The sequence below is a fragment of the Stomoxys calcitrans genome, chromosome 1 (genome assembly GCF_963082655.1).
Source record: "Stomoxys calcitrans chromosome 1, idStoCalc2.1, whole genome shotgun sequence".
NCBI lineage: Eukaryota > Metazoa > Arthropoda > Insecta > Diptera > Muscidae > Stomoxys > Stomoxys calcitrans.
The window spans coordinates 191,069,322-191,089,050 of NC_081552.1; the positions used below are offsets into that span (position 1 = coordinate 191,069,322).

General features: G+C 44.3%; 1 protein-coding gene across 2 annotated transcripts in view; it reads right to left on the minus strand.

Annotated features, from left to right (window-relative positions):
• LOC106086606 (uncharacterized) overlaps nt 1-19,729 on the minus strand; it is a 302,723-nt gene that overhangs the window by 182,117 nt on the left and 100,877 nt on the right. For both annotated transcript variants that reach the window (XM_059360455.1, XM_059360451.1), the window contains exon 4: nt 15,357-16,238. In XM_059360455.1, coding sequence (XP_059216438.1) covers nt 15,357-16,238 — 882 coding nt within the window. The remainder of the gene's footprint in view (nt 1-15,356; nt 16,239-19,729) is intronic.

Consider the following 19,729-nt stretch of genomic DNA (forward strand, 5'->3'; position numbering starts at 1 on the left):
ACCCATTATATTCATATCTCGGAATAGGTACTACCTATTACGAACAAATTTTTAAAGCCTTTTGGCTAAAAATGAACTCCAAAGACTCAACATCTGCGGTGGTGGCGTCAGACCGCAGCATGTTGTCCTCCCCTCCAATAGGTGTGGGTGCCTTGCCACCTGTAGTCGAGAGTAATGCTTCAAGCGCACAACTAGTCATCAGACTAATAAATGAGGAAAAGACGGATAAAACAGAGAGATGCACTGTGTATCTCCAGCCTTTAAGTAAAGGTGGTGTTTCTGCCTCGGATACCGACAGCGACTGTGTCAATAAAACAGTCATCGCAGCCGAATCGAGAGATGAGGGCATTGGAATGACAGCAGAAGTAAGCGATGGCTTTGCTAAGCTCACAAGCAGACCGAGAAAGCGATCCGTTGCACGACAAAGGAGACAGAGGCGTATGTATCGGCAGCGTAATCGGGCAAAAGTGCAGGATGCTGGAAGGGATGGAACTGACATTTCAAGCACTTCTACGGAAGCTGGAAAAAGAATCCGATCTCCCGAAGAGCATAACACTGCTAAAATACTGAAGAAGAAAAAGAATCAGATCTCTCGAAGAGCATAACACTGCTAAAATACTGAAGAAGAAAAAGAGCTCCCCGCTTTCAAGTACTCTGGGAAAACCAAGCCAGCCATCCCGCAATGGAGACTCCAGACTGTGTCCTGCGGAGGTGGACAAAATTGGAACAGGAAAGAAGGAAGCGCGCACGGCCCCTGAGTCTTCAAGGAGGACTGTGACTTCCAAAAGGAGGCCACAGTCATCACGGAAGGGGAAGATGGTCGCTGAGAATGGTAAGGAGCCGCCATCTTACGCCAGAGTGGCAAGGAAGCACAACAGAGATGAGCTGACTTATGCAGTCATCAATATCGGCTGTGCATACGGTAGGATTCCACCAGATCATCGGTCCCAAGTGGAGAATCTAGTTAACGATCGGGTTTTTGAACATGTGTGGAACTCTGTAGAGGGTCCACCCATACGAATGATGGGCTGCGAGTATAGAGGGGACATCTTTACGCTGCGTTTTGTGTCGGCGAAATGTATTGATACTATCAAACACTTCGTCAGAGGTATTCACGCTCCCTGGGAGGGCGCAAAGCTCGGTCTGGTAAGAAAGATGGATATCGCCCAGCTCACAACGGCTACGGTCTTTATCAAGCGATGGGGCAGTAAATTTGCAACGGAACGCATGTTGGGATTCTTGGGCAAGCAAAACCAAGGTTTGGTCGCAGAGAAGTGGGAGGTCTTCCACAGGGAGGAGAAGAAGGAAGGAACTCTCTTTGTGGTTGGCATTGATCAAGTCTCCGTGACAAGTTTGGCTAAGACTAAAGGCATGGCCCACTACGGTAGCAAAGCTGCGTTTTTCAAGATTGGGAAGACTAGGATAGACAGACATTTTCATTCTGCGACACCAGTCCGTGCAGTGGCAGGTGACCCAACACCGCCCAACAAACAGGGGGCCGACAACGAGACAATCACGGCATCTCTCAATATTGGAAAGACTAGGAGAAGCAATAATCCTAATACTAAAATATCAGGCAGTCCAGTGGCGAGAGACCCAACACAGCCTAACAAACAGGCACCCGACGACGGACCCATCACCGACTTAAAGATTCGAAATTCTGGGATAGGTAAAGATCCTAATATTGAAACATTAGGCAGCGCAGCGAAAGGAGACCCAATGCAACCCAACGAACAGGGAGCCGATAATGATACCATCAGTTACATCCAAGAAGCCCATTTACTTAAGATTTGGAAGGCTAAGATAGGCAAAGATCCTAGTATTGAAACACCAGGTAAAACAGGGAATGGAAACCCAATAAAGCTTAACGAACAGGGACCCGACGATAGAACCATTACCGACTTGATGAAAAATCGGAAGACTAGACTAGGCAATGAACCTAACACGATGACAGCAAAGTCAATGCAGTATAAAGAACAGGGAGCTGACGATGAGATCATCACCTATTTCCCAGATGCCCATTTACTGGAGGACCAATGATTGAGGTCATGCAAATAAACCTCCACCGGAGCGAGACTGCTACACACGCATTGATGGAGGAAATCAACAAGGGCAAGATTCACATTGCCTTAATTCAGGAGCCATGGGCGATACGGAACAAAGATTCTGGATTGAACCATATCAACTACCATTTATTCTATGCAAGGTTAGGTAAGGGTTTAATGGCAGTCCGCCATCAGACTCACTTAGTCGTTTTCGTCCTTGTGATAAACACACGAACGGGCGAAGGAAGATGCCTTCTAGTTCTTACCATCGAACCATCCAGATCGCTTTAAAAAGCTTAACAATTGCGAATGTTCACATCCGCTAAATCGGATATGTTCTTAAAGAAATGAGAACCTAAAGTGGAACAGCTTCTGACTGCTAGTGCGGGACACACACACAGAAGTTGTTCTATAGTCTCTTCTTCTTCGTTGCTGGCAACCTTCAGTATGTCAGCATGTTTTCCGATTAGACAGTGACCTGTCAAGACTGACACAATGACTAAGGCGTCTGTTCTTGCCAGTGACAGCAAAGCGGTAGAACTCTTCAAGTCTAGATTAGTTTTGAAATGCTCACAGACCCCTCTTTGTGACCATCCATCATTCGTTGTCTTTCGGGCCTGGTCCTGTAAACTAAGCTCACATGTCGCTAAAGGCATGCCCACAGATTCCAGTTTCCCTGGAATGTGTAAGGTGGTTGCTAGCCTCGCAAGCTCGTCCGCTTCACAATTCCCTGGAATATCTCTGTGGCCCGGCAACCAGAACAGGTGAGTTTTGAACTGTTCAGCCATCTCGTTAAGAGATCTGCGACATCCAAAGGCGTTTTTTGTGTTCAGAAATACGTTCTCCAGGGATTTATTGGCTGCCTGGCTATCTGAGAAAATATTTATGCCAATCGTCGTTATGACACTATATCTTTGCCATTCCACCACTTCCTTAATTGCAAGGATCTCCGCTTGATACACGTTGCAGTGGTCGGGTAACCTTTTCGATATGACCAGTTCTAGATCTTTAGAGTACAACCCAAAACCCACCTGGTCGTTTAGTTTGGAACCATCCGTATAAAAGTCTATGTGACTTCTATTACCAGGGAAATCTTAGTTCGGTTCTAACAGGAATTGTGGTACAGTCCTTTTTATCAAAACTTCTATGCAAAAACTGACTGGTAATCGGTCCAGGACCTTCGTTTTTTGTCATAAAAATTTTAATTATATGTTTTCCCCAGAGTTGTCAACGTCAGATGCAACAGTGTTGAGACAGGGAGAGGGTGGAGCATACCCAACATCACTTCATCAGCCTTTCGACTCTCCGACAGCGCCACCCACGTCGGAGCTGTAACGGCTGGTGAGGAAAGCAAAACAGACAGGAAACGAGGTGCTAATAGGGTGCGATGCGAACTCTCGCCACATTTCGTGGGGTAGTACCAATACTAATAAACGGGGCCAAGCCCTGGCAAAGTTCTTGAATACTAACGACCTAATAAAACAACCCATGTCCAAACTGAAACGTTAGTAGACGACATGAGAGTGAGAGCAGAGACAACGCAGGACTTGTTGAGGTTTTTGATGAAAACCCGTTTTCCACAGTATACGACGGGACTAACTGAGACACCGGAATCTTGAAAAAATGAGGTTCATCAAAGGCTCATCATAACGGAATTCGTGATCAAGGAATCCTTGAGGAGCTTCAGACCATTTTAGTCACCCTGATCTGATGGAATATTTCCGGCGTTACTACAGAAGTAGGCCGACTATCTGGCCACTATTGGCACAGCGTGCCAAGGACTTGCATATACTCCGAAAGCCTGGCAGAAGGCAAGGGTGGTGTTTATACCCAAGCCCGGCAAGGCAAGTTATGCGACACCAAAGGTCTACAGACCCATAAGCCTTACGAACTTTCTACTCTAAACCATGGAACGTATTGTGGACACCATGATAAAGAGAAGGACATCCAGCGAACTGCTCAAATACAAACAGCATGCCTATGTCAAGGGAAGGTCGGTGGAGACTGCCCTGCACGAGGTTGTGCATAAAATAGAAGAAACCTTCGATGCCAAAACATACACCCTGGCTTGCGGACCGACACACTGATCTAATCTTTAGACCAGTATCGGGTGGACTTGTGCGGATCGACACACTGATCTAATCCTTAGACCAGTATCGGGTGGACTCGGTTCTTACAGACTGGATAAACCATATGGTTAGGAACAGGTGGATAAATTGTGTGTCCCATGATGGGAGAAAGTGGCAAAAGTCAACCCCACAGGGGGGCATTTTATCGCCACTCCTATGGGTGATCACCATTAATGACCTATTACGGATGCTGACTGAGGAGGGATTTGAACCCGTCTGCTACGCAGACGTATCCGTATCAGCTATTCAGAAGGGCCGAAAGGTTCTAGCATATGGCATATGACTGGGCTAGACCCAAAGGTCTCAATGTTAACCCAGAGAAGACTGAAATATGCCTGTTCACGAGGAAGAAGAAGGTGGGCCAATTAAACGCACCACGTTTCCTCCATAAAACGATTTCGATATCAGACAAGGTCAAATACCTAGGTGTGATCTTGGACAGGAAACTGAATTGGAAGTGTCACATTCAGAAGCGTACTGAAAAGGCTCATAGATGTTGGGCACTATAGAAATGGGGAATAAATCCGAGGATAGTCCACTGGCTCTAGAGGAGTGTGATTAGACCAATACTTACTGACACCTCAGTAGTTTGGTGGACTGCTATGAAGAACAAGTAAAAGCGTGCTAAGTTCGGCCGGGCCGAATCTTATATACCCTCCACCATGGATCGTATTTGTCGAGTTCTTTTCCCGGCAAAAAAGGATATAAGAAAAGATTTGCTCTGCTATGAGAGCGATATCAAGATAGGTCCGGTTTGGACCACAATTAAATTATATGTTGGAGACCTGTGTAAAATGTCAGCCAATTCGAATAAGAATTGCGCCCTTTGGGGCTCAAGAAGTTAAATATAGAGATCGATTTATATGGGAGCTGTATCGGGCTATAGACCGATTCAGACCATAATAAACACGTATGTTGATGGTCAAGAGAGGATCCGTCGTACAAAATTTCAGGCAAATCGGATAATAATTGCGACCTCTAGAGGCTCAAGAAGTCAAGATTCCAGATCAGTTTATATGACAGCTTTATCAGGTTATGAACCGATTTAAAAATTATTTGACAAAGTTGTTGAAAGAAAAAATAAAAAAACGCCATGCAAAATTTCAGCCAAATCAGATAGGAATTGCGCCCTTTAGAAGCTCAAAAAGTCAAGTCCCCAGATCTGTTCATATATGACAGCTATATCAGGTTATGGACCGATTTGAACCATACTTGGCGCAGTTGTTGGATATCATAACAAAACACGTCGTGCAAAAATTCATTCAAATCGGATAAGAATTGCGCCCTCTAGAGACTCAAGAAGTCAAGACCCAAGATCGCTTTATATGACAGCTATATCAGGTTATGAACCGATTTTAACCATACTTGGCACACTTGTTGGATATCATAACAAAACACGTCGTGCAAAATTTCATCCAAATCGGATAAGAGTTGCGCACTCTAGAGGCTCAAGAAGTCAAGACCCAAGATCGGCTTATATGACAGCTATATCAAAACATGGACCGATATGGCCCATTTACAATACCAACCGACCTGCACCAATAAGAAGTATTTGTGCAAAATTTCAAGCGGCTAGCTTTACTCCTTCGGAAGTTAGCGTGCTTTCGACAGACAGACGGACGTACGGACAGTCGGACGGACATGGCTAGATCGACATAAAATGTAACGACGATCAAGAATATATATACTTTATGGGGTCCCAGACGAATATTTCGAGTAGTTACAAACAGAATGACGAAATTAGTATACCCTATGGTGGAGGGTATAAAAAGTGCAACATAAGGACCTTACAACAGGTTCAGAGAACTTGTGGTGTCACAAGACAACTTGGCATAGGCGGAGCGATGAAGATTGCGGCCACTGGGGCACTGGAGACTATTCTAGGTGTCTGACCCATTGACGTACAGATTAAGTGTGAGGCAGCCATTGTGGCTATGAGAGTTAAGGCGATAGAAAACTGGATAGAGCAGCAGGCCATACCATCGATTCATAATCGTGGCAAAGATAAGAAACCTAAAAGGAATGGAAGGGGTTTCCGATCGGATAACTGAGACGACACTTGAGATCGAGTGCGAGGCACTGCTGCCAGCGGCACACTATTGGATTGACGGAACCCTAGTATTGCCATCTAGAAGATCATGTTACACGGATGGAACAAAGCTAGAGGACAGAGTGGGCCTGGACCATCATACAAGCGGAGATCCGGGCGATCACGGAATGTTTGAGGTAGTGTGGTTTGCCGCGAGGAATTCGAGTGTGAACATCTTTACCGCCATAAAGAAATAACAACCAGGAGGGTAAGGTCACGATCAGGTGTGTAAGAAGGAGATTAGCGCCTTCTCTGAGGATAGCACGATCCACATCGTGTGCGTGCCGAGCCATAACGGAGTAAGGGGGTACGAAAGGGCAGACGATTTGGCAGTCAAGGCCAGAGGACTGCCGTCAATAAACTTGGTTAACCGGAAGTCTTTCGGGTCGACGAACTCGATGGAAAGGGCGTGGGCGACAAATGCGTATACAACACTGTGGAATAGCGAAACGAGGCTATTACTGAAAGGAAGTAAGAAAGAGGTCAGTAATGATTTTTTGGTAGCATAACAGGACACATGGGACTGCGGTGCGGCAAGTAATAGCATGTGTAGGGCCTGCGGGGAAGATGATGAGACGTTAGAACATTTCCTATGTCTGCCTGGTTTTCGCGCCCAACAGACACCGGCACTTAGTTGGGGACACAACACCAGACATGTGCCAACTTAGGGGCGTGGTATGGAGAACAAATAAGTGGGGAAAACAAGAATTTTGTAAGTAGCACGGAATTCCTAATTTAGCTTTTCCTTCTCGAAATTACTATTTATACCCACCACCATAGGATGGGGGTACACTTATCTAGGCAGTCCGTTTGTGACACCACGTCGATCTAGCCATGTCTGTCTGTCGAAATCACGATAGAGGTCGAACGCGTGGAGCTAGCCGCTTTAAATTTTGCACAGGCACTAACTATTGAGGTAGGTCGTTTGGGGATTGCAAATGGGCTAGCTCTCATCGAAAGCGAAGCCAGACCAGATTTCTGCATGGGGGCTAAGACCCTTTGAATAGCAATAAAATCAGCAAATGTAATCAAAAACAATAAAATATTCAAAATATGGGGTGCTTAGCCCCCAGAGGCCTTTCTACGCATATGGCTCCCATATAAACCGATTTCCCGATTGACTTCTTGAGGTCTTACAAGCCTCAATTTTTGTTCGATTTAGCTACAATTTTGCATGTAGTGTTCTGTTACGACGGTCCAAATCGGTCTATAACCTTATAGCTCCCATACAAACTGATCTTCCGATTTGATTTCTTGAGCCCCTTGGAGCCTCAATTTTCATCCTATTTGGCTGAACTTTGGAACAAATCCTTCTGTTATGACTTCCAACATCCATGCCAAGTGATGATCTGAATAGGTCTATAAAAAGATATAGCCCCAATATAAACCGGTCCACGGATTTGACTACTTAAACACCTAGGAGTCTCAATTTTCATAGGATTTGACTGAAATTTAGAAAAAAGACTTGAGTAATGACTTCCAACATCCATGCCAAGTATGATCCTAATCGGTCTACAAGCTGACTTAGCTACCATATAAACCGACCTCCCGATTTGACTTCTTAAGCCCCTAGCAGCCTCAATCTTCATCCGACTTGGCTGAAATTTAGAACAAAGACTTGAGTAATGACTTCCAACATCCATGCCAAGTATGATCTTAATCGGTCTACAAGCTGATTTTGCTACCATATAAACCAATCTCCCGATTTGACTTCTTGAGCTCCTAGAAGCCTAAATTTTCATCCGATTTGGCGGAAATTTAGACCAAACACTTAACTAATTACTTTCAGCATCCATGTTAAGTATGGTCCGAATCGGTCAATTAACAGATATAGCCCCCATATAAACCGATCTCCCGATTTGACTTCTTGAGCCCCTAGGAGCCTCAATTTTCAACCGATTTGGCTAAAATTTCGAACAAGGACTTGCGTTATGACTTTGAGCATTCACGTTAAGTATGATCCGAATTGGTCCATAGACAGCGGGTATATAAACCGATCTCCCGATTTGACTTCTTGAGCCCTTGGAAGCCTTAATTTTCATCCGATTTGGATGAAATTTAGAACAAAGACTTGAGTGATGACTTTTAGCATCCACGTTAAGTATGATCCGAATTGGTCCATAAACAGCGGGTATATAAACCAATCTCCCGATTTGACTTCTTGAGCCCTTGGAAGCTTCAATTTTCATCCGATTTTGATGAAATTTAGAACAAGGACTTGCGTTATGACTTTCAACATCAATGCTAAGTATGATCCGAATCGGTCTATAAACAGATATAGCCCCCATATAAACCGATCCTCCGATTTGACTTATTGAGCCCCTAGGAGCCTCAATTTGCATCCAAATTGGCTGAAGCTTCGAGTTTATTGGTCAATAAACAGATGTAGTCCCCATATAAACCGATCCCCGATGACTTTTTGAGCCTTTAGAAGCCCCAATTTTTATCCTATTTCCATGAAATTTGTAACAAAGACTTCATCATCCAATTTGATTGAAATGCAGAACAAAGACTTGTAATGGGTGATTTTTTTTTGCTATTATCATTTTGACAATACTGGGTTAAACAGTTCATGCACGTTTCGTGTTTTATTTCACTGTCAAACATCTTCAGTACGGTCTATAATTTAGCCATGAATCGTCTAACTAACGAACAATGACTGTAAATTATTGAATTTTATTATCAAAATTTGTGCTCTGTTAAGAAAGTTCATCGCGCGTTTCTTCCATTCAGCGACGAAGCTCATATTTGGCTCAATGGGCACGTACATAAGCAGAATTGTCGATTTCAGAGTGAAGATGAGCCGGAAGCATTGCAAGAGCTACCAATGCATCCAGAAAAGGTAAGAGTTTGGTGGGGTTTATGGGCTGGTGGCATCATTGGACCGTACTTCTCCAAAGATGATGCGAATCGTAAGGTAACTGTGAATGGTGAGCGCTATCGTGAGATGATATCCAACTTTTTTTTGCCCAAAATGCAAGAACTTGACATGTATGACATGTGGTTGCAACAAGACGGTGCCACATGCCACACAGCACGCCTAACATTGGACTTATTGAGTTCGGCGAGTTCGGTGAACATTTTATTTCACGTTCTGGCAATTGGCTGCCTAGACTATTTTTTTGTGGGACTATGTTAAAGCTCATGTCTACACAGACAAGTCCGCTTCAATTGACGCATTGGAAGACAACATTGAAGCATTCATTCGTGAGATGCCAGCCGAAATGTTGGAAAGAGTATGCCAAAATTAGACTAAGCGGGGAGGAGAAAAAACAAACAACAATTTGCTCCCGATTTGTTTTGATACGTAATCCATAATGTCTTCATTTATGGTGATTCGTGGAAATTTCTTGCAGACTCCATGTTCTTGAGTTCCCAATATTCGGGTTGTCCAACATAACTGACTCATTTCAACTGGCATTATTTTGTGAGCGAAGTTTACTCGAAAATTTATAGTCTGTATGCAATAAAAAGTATGTGCGTTTTTTTTTTATTGACAAATAAAAAAGTTTATAGGTAAATTGATTACCAATGAAAGGTTAGGCAAACTATCAACCACAACAAAGGAATTCGCTGTGTCCCGTCATGTTTTGTGCAACACCTCTTATGGCGATGTGTATGGTCTCGAAACGAAATGGCCATTTAGACACTTCACTGGGCACTGTCAGAGATCATGCATTAAGACAAACGGGTAAGTTAATGAACTTGTTTAAGATCCAACCCATTTCATTAGTCTGGTTTTATTTGATTACTGAAGACTTGGTATAGAATGGGGAAAAAGCAAAAATATGAGGTTGAGGAAAAAGAAAAAAATTTATACTGAAGCCTGTATGGTCAATGTGGCTCATATTTGGCATGGAAGTTGGTATAATACAACTCAGTGCTCAAAATTTCAGTAACAAATTTGCCTTTCATGGGCTCAAAAGCTCAAATCGGTTGATCGGTCTACGTGGCAGGTATATCCATATTCGGCACGAATATGCAAATTTGTCCATGACCATTCCATTAAGGGTCATGCGAAAACTTCTCGTATATTAATGAGTGCCGTCCAATTCGAGTTTAAACTCAATGATAAGGGACCTATAACCGAGTCCGAACGGGGTGTCGCAGTGCTACATTTCTTCGGGGAGAAGTTTTTACGTGGCATAGTACCCCACATGTGTGGAACTCTGTAGAGGGTCCACCCATACAAATGACGAGCTGCGAGTATAGAGGCGACATCTTTAGGCTGCGTCGTCACGCTCCCTGGGAGGGTGCAAAGCTCGACCTTGTGAGAAAGGTGGATATCCCCCAGCTCACAAAGGCTACGATCTTCATCAAGGGATGGGGCAGTAAATTTGCGATGGAACGCATGTTGGGATTCTTGGGCAAGCAAAACCAAGGTTTGGTCGCAGAGAAGTAGGAGGTCTTCCACAGGGAGGAGACGAAGGAAGGATCTCTCTTTGTGGTTGGCATTGATCAAGTCTCCGTGACGAGTTTGGCTAAGACTAAAGGCATGGCGCACTACGGGAGCAAAGCTGTCTTTTTCAAGTTTGGGAAGACTAAGATAGGCAGAAGTTTTCATTGACTCAACACCGCCCAACAAACAGGGGGCCGACAACGAGACAATCACGGCATCTCTCAATATTGGAAAGACTAAGAGAAGCAATGATCCTAATACTAAAATATCAGTTAGTGCAGTGGCGAGAGACCCAACACAGCCTAACAAACAGGAACCCGACGACGGACCCATCACCGACTTAAAGATTCGGAATACTGGGATGGGTAAAGATCCTAATATTGAAACATTAGGCAGCACAGCGACAGGAGACACAATGTAACCCAACGAACAGGGAGCCGATGATGAAACCGTTACCGACTTTATAAAAAACCGGAAGACTAGACTAGGCCTCGCTACTCTCAATAATCCCATTTACTTAAGATTTGGAAAGCTAAGATAGGCAAATATCCTAGTATTGAAACACCAGACAGAACAGGGAATGGAAACCCACTAAAGCTTAACGAACAGGGACCCGACGATAGAACCATTACCGACTTTATAAAAAATCGGAAGACTAGACTATGCAATGAACCTAAAACGATGACATCAGGCAGTGCAGTGACTGGAAAGTCAATGCAGTCTAAAGAACAGGGAGCAGACGATGAGATCATCACCTACTCCCAAGAAGAAATGGACTTCCTTAGAGACTGGATAAACCATATGCTAAGGGACAGGTGGATAAATTGGGTGTCCAATGGCATAAATACAAGGGAGAAAGTGGCACAGAGCACGCCACAGGGGGGCATTTTATTGCCACTCCTATGGGTGACCACCATAAATGACCTATTACGGATGCTGACTGAGGAGCGATTTGAACGCGTCTGCTACGCAGACGATGTAATAATACTTCTAAGAGTTAAGGATCCGAAAGAGCTATGCAGAAGGGCCGAAAGGCTCTTGCATATGGCATATGACTGGGCTAGACCCAAAGGTCTCAACGTTAACCCAGAGAAGACTGAAATATGCCTGTTCACGAGGGAGACGAAGGTGGGCCAATTTAACGCACCACGTTAACTCAATAAGACGACTTCGATATCTGACAAAGTCAAATACTTAGGTGTGATCTTGGACAGTAAACTGAATTGGAAGTGTCACATTCAGGTTTGTACTGGGCGGAGGCTCACAGATGTTGGGCACTATGTAGATGGGCTCGAAATGGGGTCTGAATCCTAGAATAGTCTACTGGCTCTACAGGAGCATGATTTGACCAATACATACTTACGCCTCAGTAGTTTGGTGGACTGCTATGGAAAAAAAGTACAACATAAGGACCATACAACAGGTTCAGAGAACATGTTGCCTGGGCATAGGCGGAGCGATGAGGACCATGCCCACTAGGGCACTGGAGACTATTCTAGATATTCGACCCATTGGCATACATATCATGCGGCTATGAGACTGAAGGCGATGGGAGAATGGATTGAGGATGGGAGCAGCTGACACCATCGCGGTATAATCGAGGCGACGATAGGAAACCTGGAAGGAAATGGAGAGGTTTCCGATCGGATACCTGAGACGACACGACACAGACGAGTGCGAGGCACAGCTGCTAGCGGCACAGTCTTGGATTGACGGAACCCTTGTGTTGCCATCTGGAAGATTATGGTACACGGATGTATCGGAGTTAGAGGACAGAGTGGGCCTGGGAGTCTACATTGAGAACACAGGAACTGAGATCTGTTTTAGACTGCCTGACCATAATACGGTCCTGCAGGCGGAGATCCGGGCAATCACGCAATGCATGAAGTGGTGTGGTACTAACGCAAGGACGTCGAGTTTGAATGGCCACAGAGCAATAACAACCAGGACGGTAAGTTCACGAACAGTCTTGCATTGGAATAATAGAAGACGCATCGCTCTCAGGTTTATTGAGAGGCTTGGTACGAATGATCTCACTCTCACTAATAGGGAGAGAGACTCTCTAAATTGGGCTCGGGAATTCGTTGCACAGTCTACCCAAACACTACACGTCTAGATTCGGAAACTGCACCGCAGTCAGCCAAAAGGCTGCGGTCACCTGGAGGGCATCCCATGCCTAAAACAACTAGGGCGAACAACAGTAAGATGGGTCCAAGAACCTTTGTCGCTAGGTAATGGCAGTTGTCGACAAAGGAGAAGAACAGGGCTGCATACCTAGGAATAATTGGAGTGGGATAGTCAATGGACTGCCATCATTATATTCCGATGTTCTTGCGGAATTTTCTGGGTCTCCTCCAGTTTGTGACGATTTAAGCTGGTGTCGAGGCCAATACAGACTAATTGCTTTCGGCAATCAACGCTCACTTGAAATGTATAGTTGCGTGCTTAAAAAAGATTGGAGAGATCTGGCCAGGTGCAGCACTAGATTTAGTTAAGAAGGAAGATAATCCTTCTCGTCCAAAGGCGCAGGCTTGGATACCAAGGATTCCCTCGGATTTTAAACCAATACTTGGAAGACTAAGGGAATGTAATACCATTCTTTTAACCACCGACTGGAAGATTGGTAGATTGGATGGGGCTGATGGTGACTGGAGACATGCAGTATTCGTACTAAACTCCGGCTGTCTCGCAGACCTCAACAAGTCTGGAGGAGTTGTATTCGACGGATTCAACATTTTGAAACTGAAGGTCTATAGTTGGGGGGTTGGGGAATTAGGAGACGATTCAGCAGTTGCTGAACATTTGCCTGAGGAACTATCGACCACATCGCTTATGTCTGGCGAATTCGAGGAGACTGAAAATCCCCTGCCATTATCGAGACAGGAGGGTAAGGCATCGAAACGGGACCCGACAAGACCTGTGTGGTAGGGTCATCCGGTTGGAATGGAATCAAGGTGTGCGCCAGCAAGAAAGGACGGAACTCGAAAGGTCCTTTGACAGCAGCAGCTAGTGAATCATCTAAAGAACACCGCAAGTGTTCAGTTTTCTGAGGTTCCACTGCTTTCCCACCTGCGATACGTACGGAAGCTCATCATGACAAGATCTAACGAATCTTGTGAGGATGAACTTCTGGCGGAATCGGAAGACGAGGCTGGCACAACAGTGATGGGGGTTCTGAATCCTGACTATGGTCCGGTTTCTACAGAAAAATCTCCACCATTGTAAGGACGCTTCGGCGGCACTAAAGGTCCTCCTGATGGCAGGGGGATTTGACGTGGTTCTTATCCAGGAATCATGGGTGTGTGGAGGAATGGTACGTAAACTAAGAATTCCGGGATCTAAACTTCTCAAGGGTACGGCAAATAAGATATCCCTGGTAATAAAAGTAACATAGATGTTTATACGGATGGTTCCAAACTAGACGACCCGGTAGGCTTTGGGGGTACAATAAGGATCTAGAACTGGTCATATCGAAAAGGTTACCCGACCACTGCAATGTGTATCAAGCGGAGATCCTTGCAATCAACGAAGTGGTGTAATGGCTAAGATATAATGTCATAACGACGATTGGACTAAATATCTTCTCAGACCGCCAGCCAGCCATTAAATCCCCGGAGAACGTATTTCTGAACACAAAAACCGCCATCGACTGTCGCAGATCTTCTCTTTCCAGGGAAACTGGAATCTGTGGGTATGCCTCTTGCGACATGTAACCTAAGTCTATACGGTCTGGCCTGAAGAGCAACGAATGACTCAAAAAGGAGGATTTGTAAAGACCACAAAATTATATGGGCAAATCTAGACTTGAAGAGATCTACTGCTCTATTGTCCCTGGCTAGAACAGACTTCTCAGTCATTGTGTCCGTCATGACAGTTCACCGTTTAATCGGAAAACATGCTTACAGGCTGAAGGTTGTCAGCAACGACTTTTGCAGAAGATCTGAGGACATCGAAGAAGAAGAGTCTATAGAACACCTACTGTGTGTGTGTCCCGCACTGGCAGTCAAAAGAAGTTCCATATTAGATTCTCATTTCTTTGAAAACCTGTTCGATTTAGCGAATGTGAACATTCACAAGTGGTTGGGCTTTTTAAAGCGATCTGGATAGTTGAACGGAAGGAACTAGAAGGCATCTTCCTTCTTCTGTTCCTGTGGTATCACAATGGACGAAAACGTTTAAGTGAGTCTGATGGCAGGGGACTGGGGAGACTATAGAACACCTTCTGTGTGTGTGTCCCACACTGGCATTAAGGAGTTCCAGTTTAGGTCCTCATTTCTTTGACAACGTATCTGATTTAGCGAATGTGAACATTCACAAGTGGTTGGGCTCTTTAAAGCGATCTGGATAGTTAAACGGAAGGAACTAGAAGGCATCTTCCTTCTTCTGTTCCTGTGGTGTCACAATGGACGACAACGTTTAAGTGATTATGATGGCAAACTGCCACTTAAACTGAACATAACCTAACCTATTCCTTATTCTACACAATCTGTGACAATTTTGACTTGTAGATATTAGAAGATATATCCATATATGCTGCGAAGTAGCCGATGTAGCAAGTATACAACTTCATGTTGCATAGTGTAATTTGTATACATCAGTCGTGCGTATTCCTTCAATATTAAGCTGCTATTGTAATGAAACCCTCCAAATCACAACTTGTTTCGCTTCCAAAGAATCTACCTCTATACACTTACCATCCATTAAGGAATTGCGTCGATCTTCGGCATTCTCCTCGTCACTGTCAATGTGAGGAAATGAGGTACCCAGACAAAATCTGGGCAGGGCAGGTGATGTATTGCAGTCGTTCGTTTTGGTTTCAGGCTCTTTGATGTGTCCATTCTGATGGGGGTGGTTGTTATTGATGTGATTTAAATGCGTTTTTGCATACGACGCGGAATCACTGGAATTACTGGAGGCAGTGCTCAGGCCGCTGGCGCTGCTGTTACCCGACGATGTTGAATTCATGCTATCCTGGCGATTGGTAAAGCGTCGCAGCATGTATTTGCTGTTGTGCAATTTGTTATTTTTGGTAATCAATTCGCTGCGTCTCAGAATGCATTTGGGAGAGTTTGGTATTGCCAGGGGTGGTGTCGCCGTTGTCTGCATTGATGTGGCCGTTTTTATTGTGTCCATGCTTGTTGGCGCCGAAGCCTTATTGTTGTTGAGCTGATCCGCATCTTTGCTCGCGCACAATAGGGCGTTTGGTTTGGCCCCGGCGTTACCATCACAATTGTATGATTGTTGTGTAGTCAACTGCGGCGGCAATTGATTCAGCGACAAACGCTCCAGACTATGCTCGACACCAATGAGGAGACTTTGCAAAAGTTGCGGCAAATCGTCACTTAACATTTCGAGTGCTAGGGGGCTCAGGTACAATGCGTTATCGTCTATGTCCAGTTGACAACTTTTCAAAGTTGACCCTGATCGCGTTTCAGCAGCAGTTTGCAATTGCGTTGTGGTGCTGGGGGTTGTGGCTGCTGTGTTCGCTATAGCCAATTTTGTTCTAGTTTTGCCAACGTTATTTGCTGTTGGCGTACGCCAAGTGGCATACAAACGTGGTTCGTTATTACTTTCGTCTGCAAAGAGCAAAAAAAAGAGCGATAGGGAATGAATAAATGAGAGTAATCGCACATCAGGTTGATTATAATGTTGAGAGAAACGTTGGTAATTTTTGTTTTTTTGAAGAAAATTAGAAACTCTCTGTGGAAAAATTAGACATAATTTTTTTTGTATTCGTGAAAGGTCTGGGAAACTGTAGATTCGAATTCTGGAGCGAAATTCAAAACGATTTCAGCGGTCAACATTTTTAAGGGCGTGACGCTGGGAGTGGGGGATATCAGGTAGTGGTTCTGAGAAGCTTCACCATGGCAAAGTACAGGGCAAAATTGATGTCTCCCACATCTAAATCCTAGAAAGTTACCCCCACCTGGGATAGGCGCCTTAAACACCACTTTAATGCAGTAAGCCAATATGTGCTGTGAAATCCACATATTTCTACAAGTAAGAGTTTGGTCGGGTCGAATCTTATATAGCCTCCACAATGGATCACATTTGTCAAGTTTTTTGGCCGATATCTTTTTATAGACAAACAAAGGATGATGGAGAAGAATTGCTATGATATTTCAGCTACTTCAAGTTATGGACCGATACTTGGTTTGGTTGTTGGAGACCAAAGCGGAATCTATTGTGCAAAATGTCAGCTAAATCGGATAAGAATTGTGCCCTATCGTGATTCAAGTAAAAAAATAGGAAGATCTGTTTCTATAGGAGCTTTATCAGGTTATGGATCGATTCAGGCCATATTTAACACGAATGTTAAAGGCCATCCAAGAAGTCTTTCAGCCAAATCGGCTGAGAATTGCTCCCTCTAGAGGCCAAAGAAGTATAATCGGGAGCTCGGTTTATATTGGAGCTATTTCAGGTTGTGAACCGATTTGGCGCAGTTGTTGAAGGCCAAACCAAAACACTTTTTGCTGAATTTCAACCGAATCGGATATTAATTACGCCCTCTAGAGGCTCACGAAGTCAAGATCAAAAATCTGTTTATTCGGCAGCTATATCAAAACATGGACCGATATGGCCCATTCACAATCCAAACCAAACTACGACAATAAGAAGTATTTGTGCAAAATTTCAAGCACCTAACTTTACTTCTTCGTTAGCGTTCTTTCGACAGACAGACGGACGGACGAACGTGGTTAAATCGACTAAGAATGTAAAGACGAACAAGAATATCTATTCTATGTTGGGTCTCAGATCGGAATGAGGAAATTATTATACACCCATCCCATGATGGAGGGTATAAAAACGATTTCCCCTTACATGTTGAGGTGTCATATGACTCTGGAGTTTCCGAACTATATAAAGACAAGTAAAAGCGAACAAGGATAATCGAGAAACCGGTTTATATGGAGAAACCGGTTTATATGGGTGCTATATGAGGTTATAGACCGATTTGCAACGTACTTGGCACAGTTGTTGAAGGTCATAACAGATCACTACATTCAAAATTTCTCCCAAATCGAAAAAATTTATGGCTTGTAAGGGCTCAAGAAGTCAAATCGGGAGATCGGTTTATATGGGTGCTATATCAGGTTATAGACGGATTCAGGCCGTACTTAGCACAGTTGTTGGAAGTTATAACAGAACACTACATGCAAAATGTCACCCAAATCGGAAAAAATTGCGGCTTGTAAGGGCTCAAGAAGTCAAATCGGGTCATCGGTTCATATGGGAGCTATATGTAGATCTGAACCGATATGGCCCATTTCGAATCCCCAATGATCTAGATCGACTCTGAATGTCGAGATGATCAAGAATATATTGGGTTGCCCAAAAAGTAATTGCGGAAATTTTAAAAGAAAGTAAATGCATTTTTTATAAAACTTAGAATGAACTTTAATCAAATATACTTTTTTTCACTTTTTTTCTAAAGCAAGCTAAAAGTAGCAGCTGATAACTGACAGAAGAAAGAATGCAATTACAGAGTCACAAGCTGTGAAAAAATTTGTCAACACCGACTATATGAAAAATCCGCAATTACTTTTTGGGCAACCCAATATATACATTATGGGGTCGTCGACTATATGTTGAGGTGTCACAACAGGAATGATAAAATACCCCCATTCTATGGTGTCATTCACCTAAGTTGGTTCATGTCTGGTATTGTTTACCCACCCAAGTGCCGGTATCTGTTAGCCTCAAAAGCCGGGCGATGCTATAGGAAATGCTCCAACGCCTCATCATCTTTCCCGCATGCCCTACACACGCCATCATTTATCGCACTGACTTTGCATAAGAGAGCTCATAGTCCTATGTGTACTCTTATGATACCGAAAGCTTTGCTGACCTCCTGCTTACTTTATATCAGCAATAGCCTCGTCTTCTCACGGATTTCTGGATTTCCCCATAGAATTTTCGTCGTTCTACCGACCGTTTAGCTGTTCCACAGTGTTAAATGCGCGTTTGTAGCCCACGCTCTTAACTCGGACTGCGTCGACCCGAAAGCCTTTGGGAAAACCAAGTTTATTGACGCAGGCCTCTGGCCTTCACTGCCATAGTCTGCATATGCATCCCTCTTACTCCGCTATGGCCCGGCACCCAACCGATGCGGATCGTGCTATCCTCATAGAAGGCAATAATCTCCTTCTTACACTCCAAGACTGTTCGTGCCCTTACCATCATGGTTGTTACTGCCCTGATGGCCAGTTTACTGTCCGTAAAGATGCTAACACTCAACGTCCACACCAACCCACGCATTCCCTGATTGCCCGTATCTCCGCCTGCAGGATCATATTATGGTCAGGTATCAGTCCCAGGCCCACTCTGTCCTCTAGCTTTGATCCATCCGTGTAACATGATTTTCCAAATGGCAATACTATGGCCCCGTCAGTCCAAGGATGTATCGCTGGCAGCAGTGCCTCGCATTCAACTTCAAGTGTCGTCTCAGGTATCCGATCGGAAACCTCTTCCCTTCCTTGCAGCTTTCCTATCGTCGCCTCGATTATACCGCGATGGTATGAGCTGCTCCCATTTTCAATCCATTCTACCATCGCTTTAAGTCTCATAGCCGCAGTGGCTGCCTCACACTTAATCTGTATGTCAATGGGTCGGAAATCTAGAATAGTCTCCAGTGCAATAATGGGCTTGCTTTTCATCGCTCCGGCTATGGTAAGACAGCAAGTTCTCTGAACTTGTTGTATTATTCTTAGCAGTCTCTTTCTCCATAGCAGTCCACAAAACTAGTGAGGGGTAAGTAAGTATTGGTCTTATCACCCTGCTGTAGAGCCAGTCGACTTCATGCCCAACGTCTGTCTACATAGTGTCCAACATCTGTTAGCCTTCTCAGTACGCTCCTGAATATAACACTTCCAATTCAGTTTCCTATCCAAGATCACTCCTAAGTATTTGACCTTGTCAAATATCGAAATTGTGTTATTGAGAAAACTTGGTGCGTCAAATTGGCCCACCTTCGTCTTCCTCCTGAACAGGTATATTTCAGTCTTCTCTGGGTTAACATTGAGACCCTCGGGTCTAGCCCAGTCATATGCCAGAGCCTTTCGACCCT